The sequence below is a fragment of the Etheostoma spectabile genome, chromosome 13 (genome assembly GCF_008692095.1).
Source record: "Etheostoma spectabile isolate EspeVRDwgs_2016 chromosome 13, UIUC_Espe_1.0, whole genome shotgun sequence".
Lineage (NCBI taxonomy): Eukaryota > Metazoa > Chordata > Actinopteri > Perciformes > Percidae > Etheostoma > Etheostoma spectabile.
Window position 1 is genome coordinate 27,694,989 of NC_045745.1, and position 26,918 is coordinate 27,721,906.

At 39.0% G+C, this 26,918-nt stretch overlaps 2 protein-coding genes across 7 annotated transcripts in view; one reads left to right on the top strand and one right to left on the bottom strand.

Annotated features, from left to right (window-relative positions):
* Positions 1 to 5,283, bottom strand: part of LOC116700994 (bromodomain and WD repeat-containing protein 3) — a 14,911-nt gene extending 9,628 nt beyond the window's left edge. The window contains exons 1-16 of the mRNA XM_032534515.1: positions 5,250 to 5,283; positions 5,012 to 5,070; positions 4,895 to 4,924; positions 4,652 to 4,711; positions 3,469 to 3,619; positions 3,175 to 3,273; positions 2,884 to 3,044; positions 2,224 to 2,445; positions 1,944 to 2,044; positions 1,782 to 1,852; positions 1,292 to 1,392; positions 1,145 to 1,185; positions 957 to 1,061; positions 720 to 870; positions 494 to 628; positions 286 to 414 (exon numbers count right to left, since the gene is read on the bottom strand). Coding sequence (XP_032390406.1) covers positions 286 to 414; positions 494 to 628; positions 720 to 870; positions 957 to 1,061; positions 1,145 to 1,185; positions 1,292 to 1,392; positions 1,782 to 1,852; positions 1,944 to 2,044; positions 2,224 to 2,445; positions 2,884 to 3,044; positions 3,175 to 3,273; positions 3,469 to 3,619; positions 4,652 to 4,711; positions 4,895 to 4,924; positions 5,012 to 5,070; positions 5,250 to 5,283 — 1,650 coding nt within the window. The remainder of the gene's footprint in view (positions 1 to 285; positions 415 to 493; positions 629 to 719; positions 871 to 956; positions 1,062 to 1,144; positions 1,186 to 1,291; positions 1,393 to 1,781; positions 1,853 to 1,943; positions 2,045 to 2,223; positions 2,446 to 2,883; positions 3,045 to 3,174; positions 3,274 to 3,468; positions 3,620 to 4,651; positions 4,712 to 4,894; positions 4,925 to 5,011; positions 5,071 to 5,249) is intronic.
* A 2,199-nt stretch (positions 5,284 to 7,482) lies between these two features.
* Positions 7,483 to 26,918, top strand: part of npas2 (neuronal PAS domain protein 2) — a 37,362-nt gene continuing 17,926 nt past the window's right edge. For 5 of the 6 annotated variants that reach the window (XM_032534518.1, XM_032534521.1, XM_032534523.1 and 2 more), the window contains exon 1: positions 7,483 to 7,749. The gene's annotated coding sequence lies outside the window, so the exon portion shown is untranslated. Of the gene's footprint in view, positions 7,750 to 21,102; positions 21,505 to 26,918 lie in introns of those variants that run through there. The other variant, XM_032534519.1, reaches the window with a different exon arrangement.

Here is a 26,918-nt window from a genome sequence, read left to right on the forward strand (position 1 = left end):
AAAAAAGTTGAATTTGTTGCTTGCTTGTCCCCCTTCACAAGGTTCCAGAACACAGAGTCAGAGAGCTTCTTCAGGATTATTAGCTGCCTTTCTTACAATATTTCAGATTTCAATTCCTTGATGACCCTTTGGTTTAAAATCAGGTGTTATGATTAAAGAACAGTATGTGTAACCACAAATCCAACATGCTGTCCAACTTTATCGATTCCTAATGTTGTTCCTTTAAAATAGGAACAGCAATGGTAAAGAGGAAACATGTTTTAACAACTATTTATGTATTATTACCTTCTCATATGGTCTACTGCAGCCAAAGCCAAAGATGAGCAAATGGCCGTGTGAGTCAGTGCAGGCAAAATGCTGTCCGTCAGCTGAGAACTTGCAGTCGAAAATAGCCCCGTGGCCTTGCCCTTCAATCTGGAATCAAATATTTTAACATGAACTCAATGATAGAAAACACTACTGGTGGGTGATTGTCACCGTCATTATCAATTACCATGTTGAAGAAGTTGCGGATCTTGGCTCCTTTGGCCAGGTCCCACATGTAAATGTTGCCGTCATGGCCGGCAGAAAGCATGATGCGGGAGTCAAATGGGTGAGCCTCCAGCACAAACACCTCATCATCATGACCCTTGAACAGAGAAATCACAAACATTCAGGACAGTCAGTTGGTCAAAAGCAGCTATTTTATTCATTGTTGCAGAGTTGCTTCAGCCACTCACAGATAAAATGTGCAGTAGCTGTCCAGTGGTTGTGCTCCACACTTTGAGCAGGTAGTTCGACACTGCTGTGATGACAGTGCTATCTGCACGGTCCCAAGCCACCATGGTAACAACCAGCTTGGTTTTATCATCCCCATTGGTGACAGTACTCCTGGAGGAAAAGATCACATCAGACATGAATCATTAAGTGGAAAGGAAACAAAAAGGGTAACCCCGTAAAACTGTTCTGTTTCTTACCCAGGCAGCCTGGCAGCAATGTCTAAAGTGATACTCTTCCACTCTTGTTGCTGGTAATGCCAGATCCTGGCTGTGCCGTCGCGACTGCCACTCACAAACCGTAGGCTGGAAACACATACACAGAGTCAGAGGCTCGAAAACCACACAAAAAAACAGTTGCAAGTCTATGATCTCAGCAACACACTCACCTGTCACTGTTGTTGCTAAACTGTACAACAACAACTTTATCCTGAAAGAGGAAAAGAAGGCATGTATTAAAGTTACAGAGACCTTGTTTAAATAAAGTTAAACTGAGTGGAACAGATATGATGCAGCTTCTGCGTTTTGTTTCGTACCGTGTGTGCATCCATCTCAGAGACCTTCACAGGAGTTTCAGCACCCAGGTAGTAGACTCTGATCAAATGATCAGTGCCACCGGTGGCCATGAACATACCACCTATTAACAGTGAACATAGAATGAAGTTCAGTTTACGACGATATCCTTATATCCATATTTATATATGGACTTTTATTGTTCCCAATACATTCATTTATAAGACATACTGCCATGTCAGCAGTTACTCTGTAACTCAAATTGCATTGTCACACAAAGAGTCTCTGTTCCTTTTTTCTGCGATAAGCTAATGTTGATGCACAAAACTGTTGACAGTACTTTATCACTGTCCGTGCTACACAATAAATTGTTTAAAAGAAAAAAGCAGATTCGGTAATAGTTTTTGCAATTAAAAAAAAAAAAAAGTTGTCTGGGTTTGGTTTGCAGCGCACAGCAGATAGGACAATACATATGGAAAACGGAAATGTTACCAGGCAGGGAAACACACTTACCACTGCTGAATGAGGAAGTGGAGACCTGTACTCCTGGACGTGACCGCTCAACAAACTTGACTGGTTGATCACTGAGAAAAGAGGAGAATTACAATTATTTCCATGAAAAAAAGCCATTTACTAAATTGTGGAGCCAAAAGAGCTGATGTTTCAAACACTTACTGGAATTTCATGTTGTGCGAGTGCCACTTCCAGAAACACACCATGCCGTCTGCACCGGTGGAGGCCAGGTACCGCGTTGTCCCTTTGACAGCAGGACAAAACTGAGGGCATAGAAAGTCAGTGTTGGTTAGTCAACATTTATCACGATATTTCAACCGCAAAAGATTTGACGTGGTGCAGAAAATCTAGGCGATAAGGTTAGTCTTTGGGACCTAAAGTGAAAACTTGCATTCAACTTTGATATAAGTTTGAATTATATTCCAAAATGCATCAGCCTCACCTGTATGGATGTGATGGAGGCGCCGTGGGCCTGCAGAACAGTGATGGGTGCACAGGTTCGCAGGCACCACACTCTGATGGTTTTGTCGCAGCTAGCTGAGGCAATGAGGCTGTTCTCGTGGTTGACAGCCATGTCACAGATCTCCGCTGAGTGGCCGCGAAGTGTCGATAGGAGCCGGCCGTCATCCGTGGCCCAGATTTTTACCAGGCAGTCATCAGAACCCTAAAACAAAATTATAAGTTATGGTGAGCATCATTTGTGTCAACTTAACGCTATTCAACTAAATGTATTTTGTGACGATCAAAAGTGAAACTAGTTTATAACTGATGAAACATACACTGTATATTAAACCAATGGTATTTCTTTATTCTCTCCATATTAGTCTGCTTCTCTAGATCACCTGTGGCGGCCCTTATAAGGTAAGGTCATCATGAATGTCCCTCAGTGCTAATTTTGTCACCGGTCTAGCTCTGCACAAATCTGGAATGTATTTCTAAAAATGAATTTATCGTATGAGATAAATGTATTTTCCAATGCAACCTGTAATCTGGAATTTACTATCGCATTTTATCTTTGCAACTTTTGCAAATAGTTTGCTAGTGAGACACTACAGATGAAGTTGGATTGCAATAATCATTTCAACCAGAAATCCTCACTCACCGTGAATATCCGACGGCCGGTGCGGTCAAAGGCTACACAGTAGACTGAAGAAAGGTGGCCAAGGATACGTTTGTGTATCTTCATGTGTTGGTAGGAGGAAGACGGCAAGGTCTGGCTGAAACGAGCCGTGCCCGAGGCCTGGCGAGCACCCATGATGGACACTTGATATAAAGAACAACGACAATGATTAGTGGAAGCAACAGACTGCTAAAGCAGACTTAAATTAAATGGTCTCGGGCCCTCGGGTCCTCTCACTGGGTATAAGGAAATCCATAAAACAGTTTCACACACCGACATTGGGAGGATGTCCATTGCTGACTGGAGGTTCTGGTGGACGCCCTCGGTGGAGTGCCGCGACGGCTGAGCCACTGCATACTTTGTGGCTACAACCTAAATTATACAGGTAGTGATTCAACAAAACAAACGTGAGAAATGATGAACATGATTATGGATTTGGAAACTGATCTATTGCCAACAAACCACGCAAAAAAATTACAAAAGTATTGATATATAATCTCTTCTTTAATACAGAAGAAATGACCTCCTTGGCGAAGGTAAAAACATGGATGGGAGAGAAATGCTCACTTTTGGTGGAACGAAGCAATGACTGTCTGCCCAGCCCCAGAAGTGTTTGGACTCCAGGAACACTAGGTGGGATCTCCTTCTCTATAAGCGGGCCTATCCGCTGACATACACGGAGCAGATAGTCTGCAGGAATGTGCTGATTCAAAATCACCTGCAGGAGTCACAGACAGCTATTACAAAGTCATACAACAAATATATAAGTAGCATATATATATATATATATATATATATATATATATATATACACACACACAAACATTACCATCTCTGTTACATTCTCAAACAGTGTTAAAACTAATTAAGTTTGAAGTAATTAAATAAAACTCCAGCTTTGGTGAACAGATAAAATTAAGACAGCCCCACAATTATTTAAACTGATATGAATACTTGAGACCATGGTGTGTACCGATTGGAACATTTTAAATACAAAAATGTCACATTTTCACATACTGCTAAGCCTCTGGTTGCTTCACATCTATATGTAGCCTCTTTTGATGTAAAAGTCACACAACATCCTCAAAGTCACGATTAAAAACTAGACACTGCAATAAAAAAAAACACCAATCAATCTTTCTGTAATTAAAGTTAATACATTTTACATTCACTACAAATATACATTTTGGATAAAAATGCAAACATCTGTGTAGCAACACATACACATCTAACTATCAAATTCCTCAAAATTACTTTAACTTATTTTTTCACTTCCTGTTTATACTTGTCATAATTTGCAGCATGGTTTTGTAATACAGCTGGGTGAAAAACAATCAAGAGGGAGAAGAAAGAAAGAGGGGGGTGGGGGCAAAGAAGCTCACAGCCAATCAAAGAGTCTCTTACGATTTTTCCGGATTGCTCTCAAAAACATTTGGGATTTCATTGGCTCCAACAAAAGACTGACAGCCCTGTGGATCTGGTTCAGCCTATCGCTACCTATCCCCGTCTCTATTCTCCTCCTACTAGCCCACACAATAGCAAAGCCTATATTTAGTTATTTAGCAACGGGCCTATATTAATACAAATGTTTAAGTGTGTTCTTATAAACATAAACACATTACCACCGCATCAATTTCGGGTGGTTGATTTAATTAAAAAGAAACACATCCGCGAAGAGGCGATTGACGATTAAAATAGAAGACATACGCTTCATTTGATTAAAAAGTTAACTATGACAATTCACACTCACCCAGTCTTGGAAGGTCCGTTTGTATTTCTCCCCGTCCCAACTCCATCGTTGAGGGATCAACTAAAGTTAAAAGACAGGCGATTAGAGATGGCACAAAACTGCCAGGATCGTCCTGGCTCGGCAACACACTACTTTATCTAACACTAGCCCAAATTACAGAAAATTTGCCCAAAAGCGGCCAGATAGGCAACAGTACGGAAGCCACACACGAGAATAAAAACAGAAAGGTCCAGCTGAACCTACCTCATACTCCTCCAGCTCCTCAACCAGAATCTTAACAACAGACACAGTTAGCGTTAGCTTCTAGCACAACATACTTTTAGACGTTTAACAAACCGGTATGAGCTAATATCTTTTTACCTGTGATGCTTTTTTACAAGGTCCAGACTGCAGAAATCTGGCAATGAGGTAATACAGTTCTGAAAAGAAAGATAGGTGAATTAGCTTGGTATTAACTAATGTTGCTATTAAGCCGAGCTAGCGTTAGCTATATAGCTTTAGGTTGCAGTCGGTTACTTAGCGCGCTAGCAGACACACAACTGTATACTGTGTGCATGCAAAATGTTTGTCGCGGATCAAAGGGACGCTCAGCACTCACCAGCTTCGGTTTGTGAACACCGTTCTCTTGCCATCACTTGATAAGACAGGCGACATTAAAACAAACTGGTGTTTTAGCTTGCTCGTTAGCCGCCGGCTAGCTAACAGTAGCTAGGCGTGTGTAGCTAAAACAGGCTAGTGAATGGCCTCCTCCTTTCTCAAGTTGTTCCCTGGCCACCTGGTGCTTTGTGTTAGCGCCCCCCAGTGAAACAGTGCGAGATTGGTTTGTTGAAAAGGACTACATTTTTTTAAATGTACAAATGTACATCTTCCAGTCCAAACATTTCAGACTGAAATTAGTTAATTAATTTCTGTATAATGGGTAGATAAATATTTACATGTTTTCCATTTCAAAAGAGGTAAACAATATGAAGCTTTTCATAGGTCGCAGGTGTCGTACATGTTGCTGTCAAATATGTAAATACACAGTACATTTATCAAGTTGAAATTATTGAAAGCTTAATCATCTTTACATATTTGGACACACACTGTGTTGTGGCCAATTTCTGCATTCCTGTTTGATAATAGGGCAGAATTTGGATCCGGTCACTCTAGGGATAGCATCTGGGTTACATTTTGGAAGAGGCCTCTTTGACCTTAACGGAAACCAATTGGTGCATGTTATATTGTAAAAGGGGAAATAATACATTTCCAAGCTTAACAGCAGGAACCAAATTCCCCTGCAATAACTGCCTTTACTGTTGTAAGTTATGAGAAATTGAACATTATGGACCTACTGCATTTTAGATTAATTGTACATCAGGTATTGAACTCTGATTCCAACCATGCAGTGTTTGTTTAGGCTGATGTAATTTAAACAGAGGTAAGAAGCAGACACTTTTTAGCTTGAAACAATTATGCACAATTTGACACATCATACAATAAAAATCAGATGCCCTACAGCTAATTTGAAGCATTGACACACAACAAAACAATTCAAAGCACATGCAGTTTACCACTAAAACCGGTTAGAGTTGCTGTTTAGTTGCAACATTTGATCTTTCATTGAGTGCTATATGTGTGTTATGTTGTTTGAACAGCCTGATGTCGTTCACCCAGACTATTGTAGAAGACTTAAAGGTCATCAAATATATATATATATGTATATATATATATATATATATATATATATATATATATATATATATATATATAATAGCCATGCTATAAAGGTGTATAGTGAGAGTGGGTGGAACAATAGATTGGGACTGGTAACTGGTTGCTTCTTCTTTTCTAAATAATTTCCATGAAGTGTTCATCCTGAGAGATGTGGGCTTTTTCATTTGGTGGTTAAATAATTTGGCGTTTGAGCGGGTTCTTCTCTTTCAGGTCCAGCTCAAAATATCACTAAAGTTAATGGAATTAGGCAGATCATTGTTGACTTTTTTTATTTTTATTTTTTTTAATCACTCCAGTGATGGAAAGTAACCAAGTACGCCTACTTAATCATGCACTGTACTTTAGTATAGTTTTGAGGTAGCCTACTTTGCTTGAATATTACTGTTATATGCTACTTTATACATTCTACTCTACATTTCAGACTATCTGTATGTCAAAATGATTTGTATAAACAAAACACATGAATTTCTAACATATGAGGCAAAATGATAGATTACACTTCCCAATATAAAAACTACCTACAATGTTACTTATGTAATGTAACATGATAATATATCTTTCACGAGGGAATTTTTCTGCATGAGTAGGCCTACTTTAAGTACATTGTGCTAGTAAAAGTTTTCCTTGAGTACTGCAGGACGCTTGACGTGTAATGGAGCATGGAATAACAAGTTGAGTAAGGATCTGAAAACCTCAAGCACTTAATTGCACTGATTGACAAAAGTGGGGCGGTACAGCATCTGCTGATTTGTCTTGACATATTCAGAATTGATCTGATCAGCCCAAGCCCATGTAGACCAACAGGTGCTGATTAACTAGGCCTATATAATAGCTTTTGAACGGATGACTCAGAGAGCAGAAGGCATGGCTCACACCATTTACAGCGTATCAGTGTACTGTATATGGAACACCGGTAGCCTATATATTCAGTGCTTAATATGCATGCTTTTTTAAACAGATGTTTGGAGGGCATTTAATCATCATCATTTACTATCTATTTATTTAAAAGGTGTATTTAAAGCCCAGCCACCCCCGCTATACACACGCCTGTGCGCGCTCACTCGTTATTCCAGGGGGGCGGGACTCTTAAGTGTGGACGAACTCTGGCTGGAGAAAAAAACTCTTCATTCAGCCTTCATCTGTGCAGACAGGACATGTTTTAATGAGCGCTATGTTGAATGAGAATATTTAAAGTGAGGTGTGTGGGCTGGCTCAGGAGGAGCTCCCCCGGAACAGCAGGCTGTGTCCACACCGCCGGTGCAGTTTTCTCTCTAGGTAACTTTTTGGAATATAGGACGTCGGGGCTTTTGTCGGTTGAAGCCCCCTTTTCCCCACATGCCTCCGTTTGGATTCGTCTGACCCTTGGTATCGCACAGAATAAGGTAACTACATTACCAGCTTTCCGTTGTAACGTTACGTGCTGACGGTTGTGTCCCCAGTGTCCGTTTCGTGTCTTGTAACGTCACGGTTGTTACAAAATCTACGTTAGCTAGTTTACCGTTAGCAAACCTTAACGGTTGGAGAGAAAAAAAAAAAAATCTTGTATGACACGCAAACCAAGCTCATATGTTTCTCTTTCCTCAAGTCTTTACTTAAAATATGTAAAACTCCCCCTTTTTCTTGTTTTAGCCATTTCCATGATTGTGGTACTAACATTGTGCTTTCTAACTAATTCATTAAGTTTTGTATGTGTTGACATAGCTAACGTTTCCTGGATACCAGCTGTTGGTTAGGGGCAAACAGACATTATTACATCTGAAAAATTATAACACATTGTATGATTTGAGGGGAATGAAACGTTAGCCTAAAATGATGACAATATGACATACATTTAAAAGGGTAAAGGTTGTATTTGTGTATTAAGAGACACAAATACAATATAAGAGCTACTTATACTAGAATTAATGCTAGATTATGTGATTGGGAAAGACACCACATTTACAGGAGTTTGGTAATGCAAGGCTCATTTCTCGCTCATCTGAATGATGCCAAGTCGATCAGTCACTTTGAGGGACCTGTCTATGATGTTAATGAAAGTAGCCATTGTTCAAATTATGTCAGGGTCCAAATGATTGTTCTGTGTCTTCATCCACATACAGCCTACTCCCATTGAGGCTTGAACCATTTTGCCAGCTTCCTGCGTCAGTGCTGAGCTTGGCCCAGCAGACATGAATAGTGATGAGTATGTGTGCTGACAGCTGAGTGGGACAGGACAGGGCTGTTCCAGGACTGAATGAACTAGGGTGTTCACTACACCATATGCTCCTTTTCACATCAGGCTGCTAAACATTAGGCCAGCCTCATGACTCATGCTATCTTCCTTTCCCTTCAGCTAATTTTTAGTTCCGTCTTTGAATCCAATAACCGGAATTTACAGTATGGACTAGATAAATTGATGCATTTCATTTTGGAAAAAGGTCGCCTCCTTATTTAAAACAGAGGTCAGGAGTCAATTACAATCCCTATCCTTACTGTACTATGGCAGCTTTCTGCTGACAGCTGTCTCACTCACTCTCTCACTGACTAACCTTGTGAAAATAATACACGTCTCATAGTTTTGGGGTACAAATTAAGGGACTGGAGGCGTTATCATTCTTTTACCAATACACATTTACTCATATTGCATTTTCAGTTAAATTGTATTTTTTCCCGTATAGGCCTAAACAAGTTTATTACAACCACAAATTCAGTCCAGTCCAGAATCTCTTAAGTGGTCATACTTTATTTCCACTGTTATCTGTTCTTACATCCTAATTATTATATTTGTTAAGCAGAGTGATCACACATCAGCTGTTTCAGTGGCTCACTGTCAGTATGTCAGCCTGTGGAGTCACTGTGGGTGTTTTGAGTTTTATGTTAACCTAGATACTCACAAAAATAGTTTGAGGGTATCAGGTCGTAGGGTTATACAGTTTATATCACCTGATACATGGACTGTAATGTGATGGGATGTACACAGAGGACGGAGGACCCCAAAGCACTGTCCTGGTACCGCTCAGCAATCCTGAAAGTTAGGTAGATATAAAAACTTAATGTTTCAACGGCAAGATCTAAACATTGTTTGAATAAAATAGTAAGAGGTTTTTTGCAGCAGGCAATACTATAAATTATAACTCTGAGATTCAGTTTCATAAAGATGTTTGGGTATGTCATATTTTTGAGAAGCTTAGATAAAAAGAAACCTTTTTTATGACAATGATTGATACAATTGTTACCTATTACCCCATTACTGTGACTTAACATTTTCATCCTTTTCATAATGACCATTTTTATTCATCTTTCCTTTCATTTTTGTGCCTTTGTTCTTCATTTCCCTACTCCCTATTTTTGTCTCTCCTCTTCTTCTGCCAGTTAACATGCAAATAATATCCTAATGGACATTTACCCTTTTGTGAGACATAACAATGCTTCTGTTTTTGTGTCAGCAGTGCTGTGCTTTACGTCTCTTTGCCGAAACTATGCTGTGGTGAAGGTTAGTTAACTGATGACAAACAGCCTTGTCTCTGATCTTGCAGAGCATGTTGTGGGGAAAGTAGGTTACTGGGCCATGTCCTGCAAGCTTAAACTGAACGCTAGTCGGAATATTGTTAGAGCCGCTTAGTGTGACTGGGCATGCACAAATGGTGTAGGTTGTGCAACAGCAAAGAGATAATTCCCACCCTCTGTCTCTTTAAGAAAACAGAGCGGCGCGGGAATGTTGTATGTTAAACGCATGTTGATTCATCCAAAAACACATGAAATGGAGTGCAATCTGACAACAGGCTGACTAATGTCACGTGTTGCAAATTACTAAGCCCTGTTGACCTTAAACACATCAGTGGTTTTATCCCTTTGTGTGTGAGCATCCTATTTTTAGTATTTGCATTGTATTTATGCACACATTTTACTTACTCATATTAACTAACAACAACTAAAGAGCCATGGATGGTGCTAAATTGTCTGTGAGGAAGTCCAATAACTTATATTTCAAACCTTTGGAGTCATGGTGCAAAAGTTAGTTCAGTATTGAAGGGAAACTCTCATGTTACCTGAGCCTTTGTATTTGCTTCCTGTTTGGTACCTATAGTATATATATATATATATATATATATATATATATATATATATATATATATATATATATTTTTATTATTATTATTTTTTTCTCATTTATAAGTGTCTTTCATAAAGCTTAATGTGAAACCAGTGTTAAAGTGCACACAGGACTTTCACCCGGGAGAGCGGGGTTCATGTCCCACATGTGTCCTAAACCATCCTGTTATTGCCGTGTGTCACCCACAACCTTTTCCTAAACCCAACCATCCCATTCCCGTGAGTCACGGAACCGCAAGACCACCCACAAGCTTTTCCTTAACCTAACAGCGTCAAAAGGAACGCCAATAGTCCCGACCAAGCGTGTTTAGGCAAAGCGTGTTATATGACGCTAAAGGAGACTTTTTGCGTCAGTAACAACTAGGCACCTGACCAAGCGTATGTATTTTACGAGATGGGAGTGAGAATGTGTTGGTTTACATGTTGGAGCTCTGCAGCACAATTTTTTTTGTTGCTCACATTTCTAAGGCTGCGCAGCTGGGTTCCCAGCTTCTACTGCCACATCGCCTAAAACTACCACGATGTGTGACAGATACACAACAAAAAAGTGGACACGTTGAATCTCTACATGAGCCGCAGCTGATCTCGGATTTATTAAACTTGCAAAATGTGTTCCAGCTTAAGATTTATGGAGAGAAAAAAAACGTACAAAAAAAGCACACATTCACAAGGTGGTTTACTTATGCCATATAAAACCACCTGTGATGGCATAGTGAAAGTCCTAATTCAAATGTTTAGTTAAAGTAAAACAGTGGCAATATAAGGCTGGATATCATATTTTAATTGTTATTTTGTGAGTGAATCTGAATCTGCAACGTTCTCTGTCAGGTACACAGTAAGTCAGTAGTACAGGCTTACAGTTGCATAGTAGGTACTTTGGGGTCCTTCTGTAAGTTACTTTGGGGTACGATGGTTCTCAAGAAAGCTGCAAGCAGCAATACAGGGAGCCACGCAATCGGCCCGTTCCAAACAGGCATGTTTTGAATGGCCGCTACAGTGAAACACAGAGAGAGAGAGATGGGAAACAGGCACTCTGACTACATTTAACAGGCATTTGTAATTTCCATCAACCCGTAACACTAGTTCCTGATGTTAGGAGGGTGCTTTAAACGCCCTCCGTCCAACCCTTAGATATAATTCACACCTTTCTAAGGTTTGTTAGTTCTGGAATTCTTTTATACGGTTGGTAATAATAACAATATCAAACACAAACAGCAGGACGTTGAGGAAAACATGACAAACACAATAGTCCCAACAATAGACGAAATGTTGAGTGCCTATGCACTCCTTTTATTTGGATTATTTATTATTGTTATTAAATTATGCAACTATTGAAAAATACACAATATAATAAATAATATAATAATAAATAATCAATATATAAATATTTTTTATTTAAAAAATGTAACTGCTGGATACAAGGTCTTCTAAATTACTGAAAAGTACATTCTCAGTGTATGTGGACTCACTAAGGCTTCAAGTTTGACGTTGAATACTGGACCATGATTGGCTCCCAATCCGTAAATGTCTTGCTAGAAAGTGATGAATATGAAAAATTCTGCACAGTGAAGATCAAACATCCAAATGAAGTAAGAATACAGTGGACGGGGACTTTAAATAGTTTTTAGTACTAGTCAGTTTGTGTTTTGTAGATGATCTGGTTTAAGGAAAAACTTGTTTCTGTTCATATTTAGTTTTATATCCATCTGTATAGTTAAAACAGTGAAGCCAGCATTTACAAAGGACACGCCACACTCTGATTAAGAAAAATGAATCCGCGTTATGGAGTCAAACCTGTGCAATTGACAAAGCCAGTAACATCTTACTTCACTTGCCCCACTATTGTTAGACATGGCTCCTGTTGTACATTTTTGGAAAAGTGAATGGGTAAGTGAATTTTCAATAAGGAGGGCCTTGAACTAGAAGCTGTCTCTTTATGCCTAAAGAGACAGACACGCTGATTATTATCAAACGTGGACATTCCTTTTAAACTCAGGCAGTAAACTATGTTGCACATGACTCTCGAGACTATGACTGGTATTCATGCCACCCTCTTTAACCTTGTTTCTATGACAGACAAAACGTTCAGCTCCAGTTGTATAACTGCTCCTCCAGACGTCATCGGCCTTGCGGCTGTCACTGATCTCCTGCTCCAAAGCACACAGTCATTGTGCTCAGTAGCTTCAGGCTCAGATCCACTGGGGCATGATTAAGACATTTAGCTGCTTTAAAAAAAAAATGAATTAAAATTGTTTCCTACTTTGGGCTCTAAGATTCATCACAAAATTGCTTCTTCTCTTTATATTCGTGGCATGAAACAAATGGGCAAGATAAACATCTGATCATAATGTGTGAAACCTTTTTAAAGACGCTGCAGTAGTTCACTAAGATCTTTATTAGGCAAAATGTGCACCGGTGACTTGAAATGTACTTTAAATGAGGTTTATTAATTATCAATTGAATTTAATTCAGCCACTGTTTGAGTGCTACAATGTCAGCTGCACAGTCTTTTATTTTTTAATTTTTTTTTTTTTGAGACCCTTGTCTATTTTATATAGCTTTAATGGGTTTATTATGACAAAAGGTCCCTTTTAAGAATCAGGTGTGGCTACACCTTGCATTTCAGATGAAGAAAAAAAGGTTTCACAATATAAGGCCCTGCCCCTGTGTGTGTGTGTGTGTGTGTGTGTGTGTGTGACCTACATGTGATTCAGATATTTAGCTCAGGGTGTTGGCTGCATGGGCATTATGCTACAATGCAGTTTGTGTTCATAGAGGGAAACACACAACACAGCAGAAGACGATGAACGAGCACGTCAGCTCTGATGCAGAATTGAAAAGAGCACTCCCAGACTCGGTTGCTCAATCCTTTTGATGGTGGTCATCACAATGTAACAGCAAGAGGCAAAACCTAATCATGGCTTGTGATACTAAACAGGAGTGTCAGAGCTCACACAACCATTGTGATGCTTTCATTTTCAGGTCGCTTCCTGAACACATCGATAGAATGAGTTACATATAGCTAAAACACACTGTACTACAACCTGTAATCTCATCTATTGCAGTGTTATTATTTTGTTGATATGATATGTAATCTCATAAGAACACAAAGTGTGATGCGCTTGGAAGTCTGTAGGGAGATTCTGTTCCTCCATCCACAGAGGACAGGGTCTCTAACAGCTGGAAGTGATTTTAAGGTTTAGCTCAAGGACCCCTAAGCAGGGTGAATAAATCATGAGTCATTATCACGGGCTGTAATAGTTGTAGTGTAATAGTTGGTGTAGTGACTCAATATACTAATCTGCTTCCCTGTTATAAGCGGTTATCCTGAGTAATGTGTGCTCTCACAGAGATTGTCTTTTTAAGCATCCAAATAAGCTGTTTTCCCCCTTACTTTAATCAGGCATGAAGCATAAACCCAGTGTGTCAACAGTGTGTTAATGTGATTTTGTTTTTCATCCGGCAAACTAATGATCTGGCATTTCATCATTAGAAATGTAGACGTTATTAACCCACTTTCTTAGTCAGGCATCTATTCTGATTATGTGTTAACTCATTTTTTTCAGTTGACAGGCCCTCAGGTGGAAAGAGAGGCCATCTACAGCTGATAATGTGTTATAATTAGATTCTTTCAAGAATTCGAAACTAAAATGTTAATCACCTTATGGGAAATTAGCTGTCAATAATGTCTGCTGTTTCAACTATGGGATTGAAAAATATCTACAGTCCTGTACTTTTGGTTTCTGTGGATGGATTACAAATGAGACAAAATGAATATTTGGTCAAAGTGCAATTCAATATTCTGCTATTTGTTGTTGTTTCCTCAAATAGATTTTTTATTTTTTCACAAGCTGCTTTCGTCTTTAAAAAGAAACCTGAATGTAATGAGAGAGATTTGTGTGCTTTTAGGAGGGAGCTTTGGAAATATGGACGGCAGTATTTCAGCAAGTAAAGGAAGTGAAGGAAATAGCGATAGAAATGGAGACATATGGTCATTTTTTCCACGGACTGCTTGCGAAAAGCTACTTGAGTTCACAGAAAAAGAGTCTGTGCATAAGAGAGTGGTAAGTTGCAGTTCTACAAACACTCACTTGTGAATTCATTACAATGATAATAGTCTTGCAATCGACTCAAGAAGTTTGTTTGAAGGCATTGTAAAAGTATCAGCTCACTTCCACAGCCAGGAATTTAACCTACCATCTCAACCTCAGACAGCGTCACAGAGAAAGAGCTGCAATGCCCTTTCCACCCGTGTCCTAGAATTGTGACCCACATATTGGCTCACACACTGCCTCAGGTAATTGCATCATTTTTCTTGAGCAGCAGCATACAATATCAGGCCTGGAATAATCTGGTGATTCATTTTGAATTCTTGAAAGAATATAATATAAGGAATGTGTAATTACAAGGCACTTTGGGAGACACAAACAAAAATGTGACAAATGTACAAGCATGAGAAGAAAAGATATACAAAATGTATCGTTAGACTGAGCAAGATCACTGCACTCTAAAAATGATTAATTCACTAATATGGTATTAGTTATTATTTACTAACACTTACAGTATACTAATTTAGTCTTCATGTTTAATGTAGACTAAATTAGTACACCTGTCTCCAATAAATCCATCGTATTTTAATCACAGCCCAGTAATTATGTCTTTGGATTACCAGAGTGAAACTGGGAAATACTGTTATACAGTTATATCTAGTAAATGTTATGTCAATTGTTTTTTGCTTGCAAATGTATTTACGTGATTAACAGAATATTCAAAAAAGTCATTTTTGACAGACTAATTTACTGCTTCACTTACAATTTCAGCACCAAAAAAAAATACAAGCACATCCTAGTCGTTATGTGCAGTCGCAGCATGGGGAAAGGGCGAGTGTGTTTTCGTTAGTGCACAGCAGGTGAGGATGTGTACCGCACTGTGACAGGATTGTCCGGCGGGTAAAGCTCAGAGTGCTGAGGGTTCAGCTGCTGCCCAGGGGAGGATTAACGTGAAGCTGCTGTGTGGTTGAGACAGACAGCACTCATGGGAAAGCACAGCTGAGGAGGGGCATGATGATCCATATCTTTACTGGCTGGTGCCTTTTTCCATGTGGTACTCAATGGAAAAAAAATTGGTTTGGTGGAGAATGTCGCAAATAGTCCCCTGTGATTTTTCCCAATTTCCCTGCTCTGCTGTTGGATGACGTCTGAAGTTGTCAATGCTGCTCCATCTCCACTGAATGTCAAGTATGTCCTTGACCTGAACACCTGACCTGTTCTTAGTCCCAGTTATCTAAAATAACGCTTTAGTTATAGCTTACCTCATCTAACCATGACCTTTTATACTGTGAACTACAGTACTTCTTCTTTTACCTCCCTGCTGCATTTCATGTCCTTAGGATTTCTTGTTTTATTAATGTTATTAGCAACATTATTTATATCAAATACAATTTTATTTATATATATATAAACAGGGAAATAATACTTCAAAGCTTCAGCCGTAAATCCTCATAGAGGAAATCAGAGGAAATCCTCATAGGATACAATCTTTATACCGCAAATAGAGAAATTATTATTGTTATTGTTATAATTATTATTTTTTTGTTATATTATTATTATTATATCTTTGTAGCCCATTTTAGCCCAGTAATAAATCATGTATCACTGCAGTGGGGCGCCTGGTTAGCTCACCTGGTATGTAGCCCATATATAGAGGTTTACTCCTTGATGTAGTGGCCGCGGGTTCGACTCCTGTCTACGGCCCTTTGCTGCATGTCACCCCCCCCCCCCCCCCCCCCCCCCCCTCCCAAGTATAAGCTTTCCTATACAAATAAAGGCCTAAAATGTATCACTGCAGTGCACAGTGTAATATAATGATAATAAACAAAAGCTTACTGTGAGAAAGGTTGCCTGCCACTTTATACATATTAATTAGATTTACAAATGGGCTTCTGAAGTGTGCATTAAAAATCTCCTGGACCTGAAGGAGACGGAAACCAGCGACTTGATGGACATAGCTGCCTTGGTTGGGGAATAGTAGACACAACACACTGTTACCATAGGAACACAGAGCGAGCAGCAGTGCCACAGTCTAATTAATGAGAAGTCAGTGCTTCAGCTGAGTACCAGTATTACAGATGCAGCTTGAAGTAATGTGTTTTTAATGTCTAAGTAATTGTTTAAATCACTGATGTAAAAGCAAGCACTCTGGACAAAGGTGTAGGATGTAACGCAGCCAATGCTGAACATGTATTATGTAGTGAAGCCTGCTTATGAGCACTAAATGTCATCTCATCATCCAATAGCATGACCTACATAAAAGAGCAGAACTAATCTCTATGTAGGCGGATGGTGAATAATGCAGTAAGAAGTGGGAGATCTTTATGAATGTTAGATGTCTTACACTTGTTGGTTGTTGGCATAGCAACAATTTAATTTGAGCTACATCATCAGTCTGGCGTTGTTGACTTATCGTATAGTTTTGTGCATACGGTGTGTAAGCTACCATGTGACCGAGTAGATGACACAGATTTTTAGATGTTTTTTGAGCATCATTTAATTTAAACAGCCTTGATTAGTTGACTTTGCCATGTTACATAACAAGTAGCAGCTGCATTAACATCTTATTACACCTTTTTAAATTATTGTTAGACATCACTTTAGAGGTACCACATATTCACTAGGTGAGCTATTTATGTAAGTCTACAGCCATGCATATGAGGCTGCACTTTGCTTAGAGCTAAATAGCAACATGCTAACATGCTTGTGCTTAACAGTGTTCACAATGGTTACTATCTTAGCTTAGCGTGCTAATATTTGCAAAATATCACTAAACATAAAGTACAGCTTAGGCCGATGGGAATGGCATTTAATTTATATATCATGTAGTTGGTCATGATGAAACTATTCGACAACTTTTTTTTTTAACCTGATGATGGCACTAGACGAAAAGTAATTTTGGCACATTTCACTAACCATTACAATTTTTCCTTAAAAGGAGATTGAGTCTTTACTCAATTTCATGGCAATCCATCCAGTATAGGCTAGTTGTTGTGACATTTCGCTTTAAATTTGCTCTATTATATTGGCCCAGAAGGTAATTGTTTGTCAGGTGTAGCCACTTCTTTATGGAGTCACTGTAGGTTAGTCTTTGTACTGTCAAATGTCCATGTTTGATCTTGAGAAATCATTGAAGGACACGTATCTTCTTTATGGCTGGGCAAGTGTCATGTATGGGGGTGGTAGTAGCTCAGTCCATAGGGAGTTGGGTTGGGAACCGGAGGGTTGCTGGTTCAAGTCCCCGTATGGACCAAAAGTATGGTGGTGGACATGTAGCTGGAGAGGTGCCCTTGAGCAAGGCACCGAACCCCCAACTGCTCAGGGCGCCTTTCCATGGGCAGCCCCCTCACTCTGACATCTCTTCATTTGTGCATGTGTGTGTAATTCAGGCCTGTGTGTAATAACAACAGATTGAAAAGTGTAGTTTGGGATTAACAGAGTATAATATACACTACTGCTACTACTGTTGGGAAGAAATCCTAAAATGAAGCATGTTTTGCTTTTTTCGTCCCTTTTAGTAAGGTTTGCTGTAAAGCAATCATAGACTAGACAGGTTGGTAAATACAAGTGTGCTGTGTCCAGTTTATTGACATCATGTTACATGATTTCTGGACGTTGAAGGTCACACTTTTTAGACAGTTAACCTCTCATCACCCAATGGAGCAACCGTGTCTCTCTGGGGTCTAAAAGCTATCTGATTTTTACATCACTTATTCATCATCTGTTTTTTGGCTTTATCATTCCTGTGAATAACATTGGATTGCGCCCATCTGTTTGAAATTTCTTTAATGAAGTGTATTATTACATTTCTAGCTTTTGTAAATTTCAGTACTTTCATGTCAGCTTTTGGTTTTCAAGATCTGACAGCAAAATAAACCAAGTCAGATCTCTCTATCCGGCTTCTTACTTAATGCATCCTTACATTTGATGTTATGTATGTTATTATGGTAATATTTTTACAAGAGTTCACATGCTTCTGAGTTTAAAAATATTTAAGTTTTTATTTATTAGATGAAACTATACACACTTTAACATCAGCATTTTATGTCAGAATAGAGTAAAGGAGACATTAATGAGAGCGACTTTTTACTGGTTTTGTTTTTCTTGTTTCCGCTGTTCTGCATATGTAAAACTTCTGGATTGCTCTGGTTATTTGCTGTGTTGAGATATGGGTTTATTGGTATTAAAAACGCAAGGGAATGTAAGGCAGTGTAGTATAATTTTCTTATAATAACTGAAGCCTTAAGAAAACATAAGGGTGCATTAAAATTCAAACATTTCATAATTAGATGTAATTAATTATTAATAAAACAAGTAAATCTGCAAACATGGGTTAATGTTATGAAACATAAATTAATTTGCTTGTTAGTTTCAATGTATATGTATGTAAAGAAAAATCTTTATTACTTCTAATCAGCATTTAACTCTGAGGGCATGGCATCCAAATGGTACCACAACCAAGGACATGACTAAGGGATGTTTTGCTGGGTTGCTGCTGAGAGTAGAACAAGTGTTAATTGTAACCCTTTTGACACTAGTTGCAGGCATCGGCACATGCATGGGGAGTAATTCCATACCCGTTGTGTATTCACTAGGACAGCAACACCACTGTCGATCATTGAATGGAATATTTTGATTCCAGGTGGTGGCTTACACTGGCTGACAGCGTATTTTATATAGTGGCTTTGCACGGGTGAAGTCACCACTACCATGTATTTGATGTTTGATTTTTTGACAACTCCTTTCCTTTAACGTCCACCTGACTTTCATGTCTTTCGTACATGAAAGAAACTGGGACAACCAGTGTGATCACACAGTGGGAGCTCCACACAGAAAGGGCCTGCGTTTGGAAGTGAATGTGGCCAATGTAGTGGGGGGCCTCAGTGTTGCCTGGTAGCCTGGTAGCCAGCTCACACTCACAGGACCAACACTGAAGCTCCATTATCTGTCAATTGGCCTTTATCACACTTTATCATTTTATGCTGATGCTTCTTGCTATTGCACTATCCCCTTTAACACGGCAAATGTCTAATACATGACCAATAAAGGATTATCTTATTATCTTAAGATCATCTATTAATAGGGAAACTTTTCTATGCAACCAGATTCAAAAGTTATGGAAGATGTGAGATTATATCACAGATGGCCGCATCAAAGTGGAAGTTCAAAATATCTTGTATCATACAGCATTAAGATCGTGACAGAAGTACACCTTTTCTTATCAGAAGTTTGTCAGACATAACTAAGTCAATACAGGCCAGAGGGGAAAATCCTTTTAGTGTGATTATCAAGATGTACAAACAGTTTAACAGGTGGGGTCCTGGCCGATCAATGTCTTGAGAGTTAGAGCATGAACAGTGATGTTTGAATCAGACTCTGGACCCTTGTTGCATGTCACCGCTTACACTCATGCATTTACACATGCTGGTGGTGTGGTTCTATGGATGATAAAGCTGCTAGTATGACTGTAGACTCTTAGTATTGTTCTACTGTAAAAAAGAAAAAGAAAATGGCAAAAGTAAGTAGCCTACACAGCTTTAAAATGACCAATGTATGCTAGTGGGAAAGTGCTCTTCTGTTTTGCCAAGAAGCACACTAGACTTTGATAATTCAGACTGGGAAAAGACTTGGACTGTCCAAGATTGCAATTGCATTTGTTCAGATTTTGTTCTTTTATCAGTAAAAACACCGGATCACATTCTGGTCTGTCATAAAACATAAAAATAACCTAATAGCCTTGTAATTAACGTCTTTCATTTACCTATTGAAAATCAGTTCTCACAGCCAAATGATAGCTGGCTTTTGTTACTCAAAAGACAACTTTTGTCAGAATTTGTCTACAACCAACACTGTAGACTCTGTGCAAACTAAACAATTAACTGCAGAATGAATACCTTATTGATTGCTTATGACATTGAAATACTGATAGGGTTGTTTAGAGTCTAAAGCAACTGCTTATTATATGTTACTATATGGGGGTGGTGATGGCACATGTGGACATGACACATGTCTTAGGTGTGGGAGACCTGGGTTCGATTCCCAATGTGTCCCTGAGCAAGACTCTTAACCCAGCAATTGTTGGGTCGCTTTGGATAAAAGCGTCAGCTAAATGACATATAAAGTAATGTAATAACAAAATAGTGTCTTGGAAAGTGAACAGGCAGTCTTACAGCCAGACAGGCCGATCTTCTGTGTCTTGCATGCAGAGGATACACCATTGCCCCTCTACATGTCATTGGCCTTCATTCTGTAGACTGACAGTATCTGACCGGCCAATTCATGGACATTTCTCATCATGTCAGTGTGATCTTTACTTTTAAGAGTTTAGTTCGTGCTGGGTAGATGTGGGCCTAGCCTAATAGATTCCAGGTAGCCTATGTAAAAGCTACTTGTCATGCTCCCATGGTTGAGTGGTGTTAGGCTACACTTCAGACCGTACCACTCACACACCCAAAGTTGCACACACACATAGGCAACACCTATGGATCATTCCCCCTTAGAGTGTTCAAAATGACATTTAGTGGTATACTGTAATACATTTAGCACGTGTTAAAGATTACAAACAGCCCCCTCCTCCTGCTCCCTAGGTTTCTTTCGGTTGCCTTGCTTATGCCGCCGTCGTTAGCCGAGTATTGAGCTACCAGCTGACCTACTTTCTCTGGTCCTGTTTACAAGCCACTGCCAGCGGAGGATGTGGAGTACAGTGCCTGGAAAATAGACGAGCACAGCCCGCAACTAGCAAACACCACACATGGGACATTTGCTCGTGTGTCGATATATTAGGATTGCCAAAGCAACAGACTCGCTCGCCGGCGACTAATAACAGCACGTTATTAACTTAGGCGCTGTTATGCAATTTAACGCTTTCCGTGCTGCCTCCAGGTCAGTCAGAAACTGTAGTTGTGCTCGAGCTCGCTAGGCTTTAGTTAAATAAAATGACGACATGGATTAAAGTTATTAGTGGATTTGTTTATAGGCTGGATACCCGTTTTCAAGGTACGTGAGATTTAATTAAAGCTTACAGTTTCGCGTCACGAGTGGAAAATGTTGTCATATTGCTGCCAGTCAAGTACAATTTCTAACATCAAAGTTCACGGGTGACCTTTCAAAATTAAAGGAGAAGTGGTCGGCAGCATGATTAGCCCCTCTCAGCTGGTCAAGATGTTCTACAGACCCAGACTGCGAAGGCCGAAGATATATCTGATCAGATATTACGTCCGTTTATATTAAATAACGTTATACCCAGCGCATGCTGATTTCATGTTTACAGATCACAGCCATCAAGTGCCCTGGTTACAAGGTTGAAATAACCTCTTTTTTTCCTCCGTTCTTGTACTACTGCTGATGACATTCATGGTCAACACCAAAGGGATTTTCGTCATTGTCTGCTCAAAGACGTCAAAGAGCAAAATGTTAAATGTCACAGGAAAAGAAATCCTTAAATAATTTCTCAGCAGGATTAGGTCAGGCTGATGTTACCCAACCTGGCAGCTTTAAATCTACTGGAGTTCACATTTCTCTGACTAACCCAGTTTTCTTATTAACAGGCCATTTTTTGGGCTTCTCATTTGCAGTTAAAATGTTTATTTTATTTTTTTATAGTAAGAGATTTCTGCCGTTTGACCCTGGGATGAAGTTTGGCCAAATTAGGCTACTTATTCACTACATACTGGAAGTATAGGGGTCATTAAGTGGACTCATTGGCCGTTCAAATGTGTAGCTAGTTATGTCATGTGTAGCTGTGTAACCAATAGAAGTATTTCCTGATTCCTTATAACATAACAGCAGGTATTCCAACAGAAACTGAACAATATGTCCTTACATGTTATTAGAACTAAAATTGATTTTTAAACCTTTTTGTTGTTGAATTTTTATTTATCTGCACTGCATATGAAGATATTTACATAATATACATTTGTGATCACATAGATGTGTAACATTGGTGAGGTTATCAAGTTTGCACCTGTATTTTAATATTTAACCACATTATGGGGAAATGAGGCAAATTAGTTAAAGGGTCATCTGTTATGAATGTGATTTCAGATTATGTGCAACGTGAGATAGGAAACAAAACCAAACATTTGAAGTTTGACTGAAACTAGCGTGTCCAGGCCCAGTTAACGTTTACCTGACAGCTCAAAACCAGATGCTGGTTGAGGTGGTCAGGCACTGTAAACTCTTACGCAAGTAGACAGTAGCAGTCACTACCCAGAGTCTGCTGCGGGTGGATTAGCAATATCTTAAAGTAATCTGTCATCATAAGAGCAGCACAACTCTGTGGGCTCTCCAGCTGGAAAACCACAATATTTTTTGAGCAATGGTGTCGGTTCTCAGAAAGCTGGCAGATAGCCTTTTCTCACAAGCAGTCTATTACCTGATAAGTTTATCTTGTGTGTGTGAGCAGGTTAAACATTAGCATGATAAACTCATTGAAAGGGTCCTGAAAGGGTCTAAACACTTTACAGACCGCTTTTCTTTTTACCTTAGCCATCAAGACTCTGATCTCCTCCCTCTAGCCCCCATCTTCACATACCACTGGCATGCATTACCCTCATTGTCTAATATGTCCATTTATATATTTGTGCCCCAGAGAATATCTCAAACAAATTCCACCGTTATTGGTCGTGTGGATAATTATCTATCTATCTATCTATCTATCTATCTATCTATCTATCTATCTATCTATCTATCTATCTATCTATCTATCTATCTATCTATCTATATCTTGATCATTTTTGCTATCACTTGATAGTCAAAAGGACCTGTGGCATTTCAGGTTTTACATGATCAAGAAATTGGAAATAGCTGCCAATGGATGAGATTGTTATGGATTCTGCATTGATATAGATATATATTCTGATTTATTGTGATAAGGTTTCTGTTTGCAGCGGATTCATCTTAAATAAAAAAAAACACCAAACAAATCAAGTCGATTCATCTCATTGATTAAGAAATCCAGTCCTGCTCCTGGATTTGCTACATTGCCTATAATGGCCTATACCAGAGATATTAAGAGGGTCTTACTGGATTTGTGAGTTGTAAAATAAATTATCGGCATTACACAGTGCTTGTCCAGCAGATGCAGATTTTTTTGGATCTTACATTAGATTAAAGATAAACTGCACTGTATGAATTGCCTTGTAAACATCATCTATGTTAGCATTATTAGGTAATAAGTCTGGGTTTCAGCGCAATGGGCTGAGCTGTCTGTGTGATACCGTGGGTCAGATCTAAATATATTGCTCAGTGTGGAGAGCCTGTGCACCAAATGAAAGTATGTGCATGCCATCCCTATGGGAAAATCTATATTGAATCACACGTGGCAGAAAATTGTTGCAGCTGCAATCCATACATGCTGCAGCTGACAGGCTTTCCTGCCACACCCCAATCACTCAAACTAACAGGAATTTTATCTTTGACAGCTCTAAGGAAAAATCTGCTGTCATGATCTTTCAGTGCTACAAGCCATTATTGTTACCGATTAAAGTAACAGATGGTATTAAAGCGAGAGGAAATATTCTAAAATTGATTAAGGGCCACGCACAGGTGGTGGTAATCTGTACATGAGGATCTGACGGATAACGTGACATAATGTTTAAAGACCAGCACCAGTATGTGCATGAAACTCAAATTAAAAGTGAAAAGATGTTATTTTCATTTTTATTTTTTATTTAACCTTCAGCAGCGAGCTGAAGCTGTCTGGTGTCTGGAGGTGGCAACATTGAAAATACTGGAAGTTATATTTAAAATCTGCAGTGTGCTAGTGCTGTTTGCCTCAGGAAACCTAGTGTGTACAGTTAATTAAATATACAAAGGGACGACATTGTATACCACAACAAGATTTAGGGTGAGGTGTGAGGTTCAATTGTGGCAGCAGGGGCTTTTCCTGCATTAAACTTTAAAATGAAACCAAGGAAACCTACACTTTCAATAGAAACACTGTTATTCTTACATTGTATTTCCTCTTAGTAGTAGTCAGGTGCAATGATAAGTATTAGTTGTCAGAGTAATAGTTTCCATCCCTTTTATAACCTGTTTACGTACAGTTTATTCATGGACTTAAATTTCAGTGTACAGACTTCTGTCATGAGTTCAGGTTGCTGGTTAAAGTCTTTTAATACCCCAGGGCACAAGTGTAACAGTTGTGTTTCAGATGTCTGTAACTTTGCGAGGTGTGGTGTCACCTCAACACATTATGAGAATGCAGGCTATGTCAGGCTTCGTTTTACACAGCGTTGCAGAGTGAAGACGTAAACATTAAAGCTGCATGCGGTGGTTCTGGATGCTCCCAAAGTGCCATTTCTTTGGGTCTGTTTTCCAAATAGACATTTTCTCAGTAGTTTAAATTGAATTATCAGCATTGAATAATTTGTTTTATATTGCTTATATATAATCTTTGGCTATTCTTGTTTTAGTAAACCTGCACCTCAGGCAAAAGTTTAACATGTTGTTACTGTATCAACATTTGAGAAACTACTGGAGGTTTGAGCTGTAACACTAATAATCTGTCTCAACAGTCATTTGGTAATAGATGAAGACAGCACTGCACTAAATGCAGAAGTTATGTCTCTGATTAAGCATTAGTGTTTCCCCCAGCAATAGTAAATGTTTTTTTCTTCTGATCTTAAAAAGAATGTCATGATCAATTTGAGAAACACTAAAATCTTAATGGCCCAATTAAATGATAGCTTGAATTGCCTGTAACCATTTAGAATTTCAGTAGCTGCAGTCTAACATCCAAGAGTGCAAAGTTTCTCCCTGCTGCTTTCTTTTCTACTGGGGTCGTGTGCATTTGTGTGTGTTTGTGTGGACATGGGAGGAAAGGAGGAGATGTTGCTTTGTTTACATTAATTAAGACTCTAATGGAAAGCTGTGTTTCAGTTGAATTGGTTGTCGCAATTGTGCAAGTCTGAGTAGCTAAGACTGAAGGTGCGGGGACAGCAGTGGGATGACAACTAAGGAACAATTAAAGTATGGACAATATAAACCACTTTCAGATGTTAAGGTAAAGACAGTAGGCACGATTCAAGATTGCCGACTTGAAGTTGGAGAGGGGATGGGAAACTGGGCCTGTGTTTAAGTCAGACACTGTGTGCCCATCCACGCCACTTCGGGCTTTGAAACTATACGCTGTCAGTCAAAAGTAAATCCCATTTTGCTATTAGCTGTATATGAAGAAAATCTATTGAAGAAATGAGTGCTTGCTGCTCGCACACTAAAAATCTCAGGAATGTCTACTTTTGATTGCTTTAGATTCAAAGCTATATCTGACCCATTTGATTCTGGTGTGTAACAGAGACCATCTGGATTAACATATGCTCAAATTACAGTAATGAAGCAACCAAAAAGAAAATTTAGCACAATTTTAAATGTGCCTGCTCAACAGGACCCTGGAAGGATTTTATTGTGAAGCACTTACATTTAGCGTGGGATGTAGAGGGTTTGTGATGTGATAAAAGGGGAGCAACTCTGAAAACAGTGACGCTACTATCTGTTGAATCAAAAGTGAGAACAAGGAACATATTGTAAAACGTGAGATTTCCTTATTATTTTTATCAGCAGTTACAAAGGGAAAGAAATCCCTGTGCTGATTTAAATCACTTTGCCTGTAGTAAACCAACCAATGAGGTTCTAAAATCAGCTGGCTGTTTGATTCCTGCCTTTCTGCACACCCTTTCATCCATTAGCTATATCTGCTTATCCTTCAGAGGGTTGTGGGTGGGAAGGGGTTCACAGTGCTGTCACATATCGAGATAGACAACCATTCCCTGCATACAGGTGGATGTTCATACATGCTATGGAAGTAGAGAAGAATATTGAAACCTCAGATAATACCTCCATTTTAGTACTCTTTTTTTCCATTAGAAAAGGACATAAGACTCTGCACTCTAAAGTGCATGATTCATTTTTTCAATTTCTTTTCAGTTCTGTTTTGAGTAGTTAATTATTCATGGTTGCACCACATCAATCTTAACTAAGTATTCCTACTCAGACAATGTGTCTCATTTGGATTTGAAATTATGGAAAATGTATTAATGGTAGTTTCCCCTGAGGCTCCTTGTTTACATCACTGAATTCCCATCCCCCATCCACTGTAATAATAACCTGGCTATAATTGATTATTCTAATATAATGTCAAATATTTGGAGATGCTTATGCCGTTTCATTGCAGCCGACCTAGGCTCTGCAGTGTGTGAGTTCTTAGTTTGGTTTATAATAGAGGTGTCTGGTCCTTGTTATACAGAGGATGTGAAGGAGGTGGCTTTTACACTCTCTCTCTTTTTAATGCTGGGTTATCAAAAAAGGTTTCTGCCTCAGACATTTTTCTAGGTCAGGGGAGCTCCTACTGTGCAAAAACACTTTTTAGTGATGATTTACTGTACCCATGTAGTACCTGAAGATTGCTCATG